This window comes from Lytechinus variegatus, chromosome 13 (assembly GCF_018143015.1).
Source record: "Lytechinus variegatus isolate NC3 chromosome 13, Lvar_3.0, whole genome shotgun sequence".
Lineage (NCBI taxonomy): Eukaryota > Metazoa > Echinodermata > Echinoidea > Temnopleuroida > Toxopneustidae > Lytechinus > Lytechinus variegatus.
In genome coordinates, this window is record NC_054752.1 from 19673568 (window position 1) to 19684967 (window position 11400).

At 39.2% G+C, this 11400-nt stretch overlaps 1 protein-coding gene across 1 annotated transcript; it reads right to left on the reverse strand.

Moving 5' to 3' along the window:
- Positions 1-229: 229 nt before the first annotated feature.
- Positions 230-10552, reverse strand: LOC121426799 (ficolin-2-like). The gene is made up of 4 exons (XM_041623197.1): positions 9635-10552; positions 3241-3386; positions 2145-2406; positions 230-1096 (listed from the first exon to the last, which is right to left on the reverse strand). Exons 1-4 carry the CDS (start codon positions 10161-10163, stop codon positions 843-845), a joined length of 1191 nt encoding a protein of 396 aa, XP_041479131.1. The 5' UTR covers positions 10164-10552; the 3' UTR covers positions 230-842.
- Between the last annotated feature and the right edge of the window lie 848 nt (positions 10553-11400).

Consider the following 11400-nt stretch of genomic DNA (forward strand, 5'->3'; position numbering starts at 1 on the left):
AAAGTTATGATACCAATTCAACAAATGCCCCAATATGGACAAAGTTTATTGACCGGCCATGAAACACGGCCTTTGATCTTGGTCATGCGACCTGAAAGGCACACAAAATATTCAGTGATACACTATTATCATTATGTCTACGTTATGACATTTCAAAAACTTAACCTTGGTTAAGATTTCGATATTGATTCCCCCATCCTGGTCTAAGTTCATTGACCCTAAATGACCTTTGTCATGTGACCTGAAACTCAGGCAGGATGTTCAGTAATAATCGATTACCCTTATGTCCAAGTTTCATAAACTAGGTGTACATACTTTTACCTTGGTTGAGATTTCAATGATGACGATGCCGCCCCGCTAGCTCCGTCGAAAAAGCGGCGCCATTAGTCTCGCTCTGCTAAATGCAGGCGAGACAAAATGTGCCAAATGTGGTCCAGTGACTGAGTCACCAGAAATCGCCAATTCTGGAAAATGGGTTGCTTTTCCCGCATCATTCTGCGGCAATCACTACAGGCTAGCATTTTCTTCATCGTCACGCCACTTGGAATACCTAAGGTTGTAGGTATACATTTTGGATACGGAGACGACGCCATGTTGGGTGTATTTATCACTTTATGAGGTTGTACAGATAGGTAGCAGGCTATTTAGACGGCGACTCTGGAGTCTATTATGTGGACTACTTTCTAGCGTGTTCCTTGGGTCCCTGGTCATAATAGCACTATACCCTTCACCCCCCACCCACCCTCACACGTGATAAAAAGGGGGGATTATTGACACACTGTTTATTAATTTTGTGCTTTAAAGAACATCAGTTTTTTATTCCGTAGTTCGTAGTTGGTACATCAGTCGGCCGGTCTTATCTTCATTTCCGTGCGTTTAAGGGAGTAGTAATAGCCATGCCATTGATACCAGACGATCCCAGTCCCGTAACTCTCTGATATCCCTCGCAGATATTCCCCATTAAGCGAGGCATAGTAGCAAGAATTGTACCACCAGGCACCATGGTACTCCCGGGCGCAGTTCTTGCTGGACCAGTTGTCGTTGTCACGGTCCTTGGTTGTGAACGGCTGGCCGCTGTGTGTCGTGAACGCGTCACCTGACGGATTCGACGAAGATGGCATCGGTGATGAACGTGGCGACGACGATGATGTCAGTGAAGAAAATCGTGAATAGGCATTAAGGTTTCAGTGGTGTCAGAATGGATCAAAAGAAGAAATGAAATGAGAATGAAAAAAGTTAATCTAATATATTTTGAACATTGAACACTTTTTGACCATTAATTTCACACAAATTAGTTCCTAATAACTTTTCAAACTTGATTCGATTCTGAAAGGAAAAGTTAGTTAACCCGGAAGGTAACCAATAGTCAGCTAACATTATAAACTCTTCTGTTAAACATTGAAGCCTATGGGAAATTAGTGTTTAAAGAACTCGTCGTGGGAAAGACATAGATTCACAGGGTTGATCCCGATTTAGAACGGAATAGGAGATAATTATTCGAAATTGTCATCAAATCATGAATATCCGGAAGAAAGTAACGCATCATAAAAGAGTGCATAATATGAGCCAATTACGTACGTGGAAGAAATTCATGCCCCATTCCACTTCCCCAAGTTTCGAAGACCCTGATTCAAAGGTCACCGAGGACCGAATGATCATGGGGCTACATTATATTCGCCATCATAGGCCTACAATCATGTCAACTTGACTAATGCATGTTGTACCCAATGTCAACTGTTCGTTGCCGACATCAAAAACTATTTGAGAACTGTTCCGAATAGACAATTATTCATTCGCAAACATTCGACGCAATTCCTTCCACAGTGGCTTGTTTTCATTTAGGACCCATGTGGTCACGTGGTCGCTAGAATTGGCCAATCAACATCAGCGATTCTGTCTTACAATAATTTTGACTATTTTGCAAATGCTCGCAAACTTTGCGGGAAATACATTCGCAAAAAACATTTTGCTTGTTCAGAAATTGCGACAATGGAAACTGTAATTGAGAACGTTTTCACAACCTCTTTTGAGAAGACTGATTCTTTTTTACAAAACACTGAGAAATCCCATTTTGTCTCCTCCGCAAGCATTCGTCACTTGGCGAGACACCATTAGCAATTAATATTCAACTCGTTGTGACTTACCAGCGGTGCCATGGTAAGAGCTAACAGTGACTCTATAATCCTCGTTCACATCAGCAACTCTAAACACACGGTACTCTGCGAAAACTGTCACGTCGTTGAAATCTTCCAAATCTATCCTCAGATGGTACTCGTCTTGTGAAGTTAGGCGATGGATTTGGTCATTTCCGAGCCAGAATTCCCCATCCAAAGACCCGAAGCCCCGTCGGTAGCTCGCAAAGCCCCGGAAGAAATCCACCGAACCGTCATGTCGCTTTTGTAGAACCTATAAAAGTTGTGGTAAAGAATCATTTTATATTGTCCAGTGGCATGGCCAGGATAGAATATTAGACATTATATTCAAAATTTATCCTCACACTAGAACCCCAATTCCACAGAGAACAAGACTGCTGAAAGACCTTTGAAAGACCATGAATTCTGGTTGATCTTTCAGAGGTCTCTCAATGAACCTACAATGGTCTTTGAGGTCTTACGCAAGTCCTGACCAATCTTTCAGTGGTCTTCGTGATCTTCATGGGCTCCAAAACTTTTTGAAACGGTTCAAAACAGTCTCACAGGAAAATGGTCTTTCAGCAGTCTTTCGATGAACTTTCAAAGGTCTTAATAGTCTTTCAATTATCTTTCGGCAGTCTCTCAAGATTTTTGCGGAGATCACTGTAAGACTCATGAGAGATCATTGAAAGATCATTGAAAAACCAGGAAAGTCCATGGAAAGAATTCTGAAAGATCACTTGTTGCATAAAAGATATCTGAAAGACCATTGCAAGATCTCTAAAAGGACTATAGTCTAAGACCAGTAAGACAAGAAATATCCATGAGTCTTTCGGAGTTCTTTGAGGTTTCTTTCTCAGCCATTCCACAGAGATGACAATTTCAGTGATCTGGAAGACCCCTGAAAGACCTCACTAATTTTAAGTCTTTCAGTGGTCTTTCAATGGTCTCCGTCCTTACATCATGTACGTCACCCTGAACCAAAGAATCATTTTCTCAACCCTATACACTAACCCTATATCTTTCCAAAATAAAGATTGATGGGCGAACTTAAACGAATGTCCGGTCAATGAATAAATTCGAGAAAAGAGATCACCAAAGCACCTACCGTCCAACCCCCTCCGTCCGTCTCCATGTCACAGTAAACCTGGAATGGTCTTCCAGAGTCCAAGGTTTGGATGGTGTATACCCCACTATTTGTAGCTCCTCTGGATAAAACCTCGGAGCAATCCTTGGGCAAAGACAGAATGGAACCTGTGAAGATATACATGTGATATACAAAACAAAACATTCTGAATCATGTAGATCAATAGATCATTCAATGAATCAATATCAAGAATATTAACGGAGAACGATACGTTTAGTTGCAAGAAGAAAACAAATCCTGTTAATTAAAACCGTGATCACGATTCTTGCTATAATTGGTTAGACGCGTGTTACCTTCGCTTTCTATATGGCGAGTGGATAAGTAATTGTAACGATGATAATGATGAAGAAGATGATTATAGCATGATAATGTCACGTATACGGTGTACTGAATGACACATATATCTCGGAAAATTGGTCTTGTAAATTCAAGTGATGATCGATGGCTCGAGAATGACCAAGGACAATTAGCATTGCTGATCTCCGATTTTTTTCTTCATTCTACGTGTTCTAATGAACACCCGATAGGGACACCAGAATGCAGTTATGACTACTGTGGAGAGTAAGTGGCCATGCTTTTCTGAAAGGCGATAATCAATGCAAGTCTCGTTTTGAGCTTTAAGTCAACCTTGTGTTGGTGTTGATCTCGGTATTGGTCACAGACGGACCGACTTAGCCATGTCCTTGAGCAATTTCAGTTGCCAATAAGTCCTTTGTCCGGGTGGGTGTTTCATAAAGCTGATCGTAAGTTAAGAGCAACTTTAAGAACGACTGGTGATCCTTCCTTGCGGTGAATGTTCATTGGCGGCAATGGTTTAGCGCGTGAAAATGGTTCACCAGTCGTTCTTAAAGTCGCTCTTAACTTACGAACAGCTTTATGAAACGATACCATGGGCCCTTGGCCCCGGCAGCGAGGCATTGCCTCGGACGGCCTGACCTTGGCAGTGGTTTGGGCTTCTCTGGCTTCCATTACTCATAATACAACTGGAATAAAGGTCTAGTATAAACACAGAACGCTGTATCGGGCAGTATGATTATGGGGGCAACTAAACTGAATGATGCATATACGCGAATATAAAAACCGACATACCATTAAGCCTAGGTAATGTTCTGCTAATTAGGACACTATAGCACCCATGTGTACATACCCATGTATACACACCACCCACCCACACTCTCGGGATAATAGAAATGAAAATACATTTGACCAAATGTTTTTAAGGGAATAAGGAAAATTTACCAAATTGAAGATTGGCTATCATGACTATTATCTATACAAACTGGCCAACTAAACACGGTCAGGAGCATGGACAGCAAAATCGCCGGTGTTAATTTAACCCCAGCCTGGTATCTATATCGGTCCACACCAGAGAGGTTTTGAAACTACACCTGTTTAGAATCAAACCGATATTGGTTTAATACTAATTATTGGTGATGCTTTAATGCCAAATTGGTTTTAGCCTAACGCCAAACCAGTGTTGTTTCAACACATCTCTGGTCAAAGCCGATATCAGGCTGGTGTTAAATTAACATGGGCCTTTTTGCAGTGTAAGCCTAGATCGAGTAGGAACTTAACACCCATAGTGACTTCTTGTTTCCACGACGTACGACATACCTAAGAACTTAGGAAGTGCGTTTGTCAAATACCCTTAAAGAGTATTTGTCAAATACCCTTAAAGGCAGAGGCAGAGATATTTATATCTCAATAAATAGAATAAAATTCACAAAGCAAAATGCTGAAAATTTCATCATAATCGGATAATAACGAAATTATTGAATTTGAAAGATTTGCATTATTCCGGTGAAACAGTTCTTGGAATGCCTTTATTAATATTCATAAGGTGGGCTGATCGATGACATATCCCCACTTGTTCTTTTGTATTTTATTTTATGAAATTAGGTTTATTAAAAAAAATCTACCAATAACTAAAACAATGGGATTGACAGCCGATTAGTCGTTTATTTTCCACAACTTATTTTATCATAATTGAGACACATCATTTACACATGTATGAAATCAGGAAACATTTATGATTTCATGTAATAGCATAAGAAAAATGAAAGCGGGGATGTGACATCATCAGCCAACGTAATGAATATTCATGACGATGTGCATATACTAGTAACTGTTTTCACAAAATATTGATTAACTTTAAAATTCAAAATACAATTTTGATTAATTTCCAGCATTTTGCTCTGTAGATTTTACTCTATCTATTTAGATATAAATATTTTCAGCCCGGACCATCCATTTAATGACGATGAAGCCTTTGTCGAAAATTGGTGACTGGACTGTAGCGTGGACAAACGACATAATTATTTGCAATCTTTCGTCAGAATCTGAAACTTAGGACTACTCTTCCGGTTCACCGAACTACGACAAAGAACTCCCAGTTGTTCATTGTCTATTTTGACGTTGAGCATTTTCAATACATTTGCTGTGTTCTTGAATGCGTTCCCGTTGTACTTGTGAACACTTACTAATGTTCACTTGCAGGCCCTGTAAATGAAATGATACATATGTCGGTACACTGTAAAAACTGTGGTGTTAAAACTGACACCAGTTGGTGTTAATAGAGAACCACACCCTGAGGTGTTAAAATTACACCCTAGAGGTTGAACATAACACCCAAGAGTATAAATGTTACCAATGGTGTTGTAATAGCACCTATAAGTGCTAAATTAACACTGCCAATTTAGCACCGGTGTAAAATAACTGGTGTGGTCCTCTATGTACGCCGGTTGACACAACAGTTTTTGCTGTGTACCTACCTAGAGTAGAAAATCCAGTTATATTTCCTTACTATTTTCTGTATAACTCTGAGAATACAACCTTTCAATGATATATATTCATTTGTTTTTAGTGTGTGGTTACACTTTCAAACATCACTGCATCACGATCCTTTTTATACAAATTCTGCTCAAATTCAGTCAAGATATTCCAGAACTCAATAACACCTCTCATACGTTGGCATTGAGTTTAACTCTTATGAAAGTAGACCATTATTTTGGGAGAACCAGAAAACAACCCTACAAATAACAAGAAGGACTTCTGACCCGACACCGGATATCCGATATTATTTCCGATTCAACTATTTTTCTAGATTAGTGGCATATTGTTCCTGATTATACGACAATCGACGTTTTTGATTACCTGACCTTCTGAAATATTGTTACTAAGCACTATATACGCTTTGAATAACCCTACCGTAGAGTTACCTGTAAATAAAAATCATGTGATAGGAAACCAAAATAGCTCGGAACGTATGGGAATCGGGGGGGGGGGGTCCTGGTTTTAATCTGAAAATATAATATTACAAATCTTCATTCATATATACCATCATGGCTTTACTTGTATAGTTATACAATTGGACATCTAAGCCTATTTCTTCGGGTTCATCGGGGAAAAGTATATCCATAACTTCCCGTCTTATTTTATTTTCTTACCAGAATACAAGACAATTTACTATTTCTTTGTTAATTTTCGTCTTCTTTTTGTTGATGGTAATATTTCCATTATCAGTGCTGTGTTATATGAAAACTGAAAATTACAGCATTTGTGGTCTGCTGTGCAAACCATTCACTCAGGTAACAGGTCTGAATGTGCAGGCTATGATGCCTTCAATTGTGGACTGAAGGCCCTCTTGATCAGGAATTGAAACAACACGTTTTGCATGTACTAGTCTTTGCATGGAGACCCAATAATTGATTAAAGTTTCAGGGTATATGTCTGCAGATTACACTATTTGATTCCTTAGAGGTCCACGTCCATGGGTGTTAATCTTACATCCCCAGTGTCTTAATATGACACCTAACAGTGTCAAAGTACCACCCAAAATATGCTGTTTCTAACATTCTTGGTTGTTGCTGTTTGACACTGGAGTGGTGTGGTCCTCTATATGAACACCAACCAGTGTTATAGTTCTTGCTCTGTAGTGATACCTTCTTTTCTTCTATATTATCCTTGCTTGTATTTAGTTCACTGCAAAAACACCGGTGTTGATTTAACACCAGCCGTGATCGGAAAACACCATCAGGGAAGTGTTGAAAACAACACCAGTTAAGAATCAAACCGATATTGGTTTAACACTGATTAGTGTTGTTTGAATGTCTACCTGGTGTTAGCCTAAAGCCGAAATGGTGCTATTTCAACACCTCTGGTGTTTTCCTATATAGACATCGGACTGGCGTTAAATGAACATCGGTATTTTTGCAGTGTTTGTTGAAAATATGAAGTAATTTCTGGGCAAGTAGACGGCCCTGGGAATCGGGGCTGCTGAAGCATCTCATAAAGTTTCCTTGGGGGTGCTGCAAGTATTATTTTTCCATAGGCAGCACCCCCAGGTGACCCTTCATTTTGTAATACCCCCCTCCCCTTTGGGGGCGGTGTTTTTGCCTTTCAAATTTACATCAGCACCCCCACTAAAAATCATTCACAGCTAGGGTTCGCACTTAATCTGCATTTGTTATCATTCGGAGCTTAAATGATGAGAAAAGTCTTATCTCAAAAGCACTTTCGATTTCGATTTGTGATTGTTACAGAATTCATGGTATTAAAATAAAACATCAAAATTATGCTTGGTTGGAATGACATGATCTGATTTGCATCTCAGTGTGAACTGTATTATTGTAAATTGTATTATTCGTAGGTCAACCACCGGAGATACAGGTCGTGTATTCAGAAAACACAAGTATCAAACCGGGTTGTCTGATTTTGTAATTCTGATATGAAAATACAAAGTGACAAATTGACAGGTGCTATTCAAAATCTTAAATTAATTTCTCGTCTGTTCTGCTTTCTCCTCATTTTTATTATTATTATTATTTTTTTTTTTGGGGGGGGCATAGTCAACCAAAATATCAGGGGAAAATGACTTGTACATAAGTGACAGAAAATGGTATTTAATTCAAGTGTAAATCATCAGTTCTTCTTAACCTGCCATGGAGGACTCAATGCAGTCTTTACCAATTAGTTTAGTCTTCGTTAGATTGCTGATATAGTACAGCGGATAGTATTTGAACCATCAATCTCTATACCACCAGCGTAATAACTTCCTCTCCAAAGGGGAAATGAGAGTCAAAACAAACACCATTTTCACAACTATCTCGGGTTAAAAGTTTGGAGTTTGTTTCATATGTACATAAAATTGTGATTGTCAAAACTGAACAGAATTCACGCTCTGCATAAATCTGAAATGAAATGAGGTTGTTGCACAGGGCATGAGCATGGCATGAGAGTTTTTTTTGGAGCTTGGGTTCAGAAAGGCAACACGACGATGATGACGAATACATGACAATGATGATCACGACGATAATGATGATGGTGGTAATGACGATGATTACAATGGTAATCGCAATCATGTTGGTGATGGAAATGATGATGATGACGATGATAATGATGGAGATTATTATGATGTTGGTGACATTAGGTGTGAGGATGATGATGGTATTACATAATGACGATGTCGAGGAGGGTTATGACGATGATATTGATAAGGGGTAGCCTGGATGAACTGATAAAATGTTGAATACTGGTTTAAATATCAAGAGACGTTGGCCTACTGTTGGATTTATGAAAAAAACAATGGGTTAAACAATGGTTTGCACTCTACTCTTCATTGTGACAAAAGACTCAATATAAAGTCCCTGAGGGCTATATAGGCCTATCTGTTTTTTTTTACACATTTTCCTTATGATCCACGTAATTTCATTTTTAAATCAGAAATTCTTTGTTCGATCCTTCTTGTAATTTATATTCGTTCACACTCGTACCAAATGGAGAATACGGGTCTCTCTTAAATTCATGAAACTGCACCCGAATGAATAAAAGAATAAATTAGATAACAAATGATGATGAAGCATTTAAAACATTCAAATATGAAAATATATTTTGAAAGTGGAAAAAAAATCACGTAAGATATGTCTCTGTGGATTATTTGATAAAATAACTAAATATTTGCAATTCTAGTTACCATAGAAAGTTATAAACTCAGTCAGAACGATCAGATTATTTCATCATAAAAAATTACAATTTCAAATAATATATTATGAATTCATAAATTATGAATTATCAAATTATGAATTCATTTTGCACGTTTTTTTTATAGAAAACTGCAATATAATTCTTGGATTAACCGTGTTACAAGTTTAGTTGATAAATTCTTTATATATTCCTTTGCATAGAAAGAATGATCTTTCATTTTCTTTACAAAATAAATCAATATCATTTCATGAAATGTTCGGTAATAACAAATATCTAACCAAGCCACTTGAACGCGTAACAGATATGGATTTATCACTGTAACTTGCATATTAAACATGTTGGAGTAAGGTGCTTGTGTTTAGTAAGTAACTACCTGGAACAGGAACTCCTGGTGTCTGGAAGTGCTTGAGGACAGTAGCCAGGTCCACTAAAGCTTCGGCCAGTATCCTGGTACCATCCTGTGACCCACGGGTCCAACCACCGTCCCCTCTACCGATTCCTCCTGTTCCATCCCCTCCAGCCCTACACTCCTGTACCAATTCCCGGAGCTGTCGGACTAGACTTTCCGTCTGCTTCTCCTCTGTGTTTACATCACCAGAGTTCCTTCTGCTGCTGTTGCTGCAGTTGCAGTCGCAGCTACTTTCTGTTGAAATCGGCACCGGCAGAGGTGGCGCCTGAATTGTGATATGTGGCCTACAGACGAATCTTTCCTGACTCTTGCTATCACCCGACTTTTGGATGTTTTCTCCGTCCGTGGTGACGTTGATAACATCTTGATATTGATTGTCCACTGATACTCTATTGACATGATTCTCAGAGTCTTCGACCGTCGTCTCGTTGTTCTGCGCACTGCAAGCAACTGCACATAGAAGAACAATCTGGGCCACAAGCCCCATGCCCATGTTTGCTGTCAGTGATTAGATCTAGGACCTATCTCTGAAACTATCCAGGTTAAAGATCACCGAACGAGCCACAAAGACAAGTCCGACTTATGATATCCAAGCAATATGTCAAAAGGTTATACTCGCAGCGAACATGGTCAGGAGTGAGATCCAGTACAATAGCCAACAATCATCACTGAATTACTTTCCAATTAAAACCTAGTTTCGAAGGACAGATAACTAGCCATCAAAAATATACTTGGCCCCATTATCTCGAATGGTACAATGCCCGGTGACGTGAGCTGGGTTGCTGCTCGTCGGGAGAAAACATATCTCAACACAAAACAACGATGCCCATACTCTGTGATGGCAGGAAGAGCTAACACCGGATATCAAAGCAATTGAGAGTGACATCCCGGTCTCCGTAAGTTCCTGGCTTTTAAACGCGTCAGTGAAAACAGAACCATCATGGGAGTTCAAAACTTCGGTAAAATAATTTGATGGTGATTAGCAAATGACGTTTGTACACATAATAAAATAAAAAGAGATGAGGGATTGATAAATTCATTATGGTTAAAATTATTGTGAGTCCCGGGGGGGCCACTTCCATTCACAAGTGGATACCATGCGCGACCATGGGGTCTCGAAAAGCACCCTAAACACGTAATTTCTATATTCCGAAAATGCACCCCTTAACAAGTATTGACGTGTGAAACCCTACCCTTAACAAGTACTGGAAACAAAACGATACTCTTGGCAAATATTCCCTGAAATGAACCCCTAAACAAGTAGGAATGTTTTATTGTTACGGGTCCTTCGGTCGTCGGCTTTACCTTATTTGGTTTAGGACCCCACATTCTACACCTCGCGCCAATCGGACTCTAAACACGAAGTGTTGGGGCAAAAAGGACATCCTTTATAAAACATTTTAATTTTGTTTTATCATTCCCGCAAATTCGACCCTAAACACGTAATTTTCCTAGCGAAATAGATACCCTTTTTTCATTATTTTTGTGTTTTTGACACCCTTATCACGTTACGTACGTAACGTGCCCTATCGTGAAAAAGACATCCTTTTTACGTGTTTTTTTGGTCGCGCATGGTATCCACTCGTCAATGTAAGTGGCCCCCCCGGTTGTGAGTGGAAATGGGTAAATATCCACCTATTTTTGTGATAAAAAAGGATATCTCAATCATAATTTGACATGCAGTGGTTATGGTGGTTTATTATTCACGGATTAGTAATATCATAAATACG

Excerpts from the sequence above, each read along its gene's own strand:
- LOC121426799 (XM_041623197.1), bottom strand. The coding sequence starts at position 10,163 with ATGGGCATGGGGCTTGTGGCCCAGATTGTTCTTCTATGTGCAGTTGCT. Across the intron at positions 2,407-3,240 it reads CGGACGGAGGGGGTTGGACG|GTTCTACAAAAGCGACATGA; the intron begins GTAGGTGCTTTG and ends CAACTTTTATAG. Across the intron at positions 1,097-2,144 it reads CTCTTACCATGGCACCGCTG|GTGACGCGTTCACGACACAC; the intron begins GTAAGTCACAAC and ends CGAATCCGTCAG.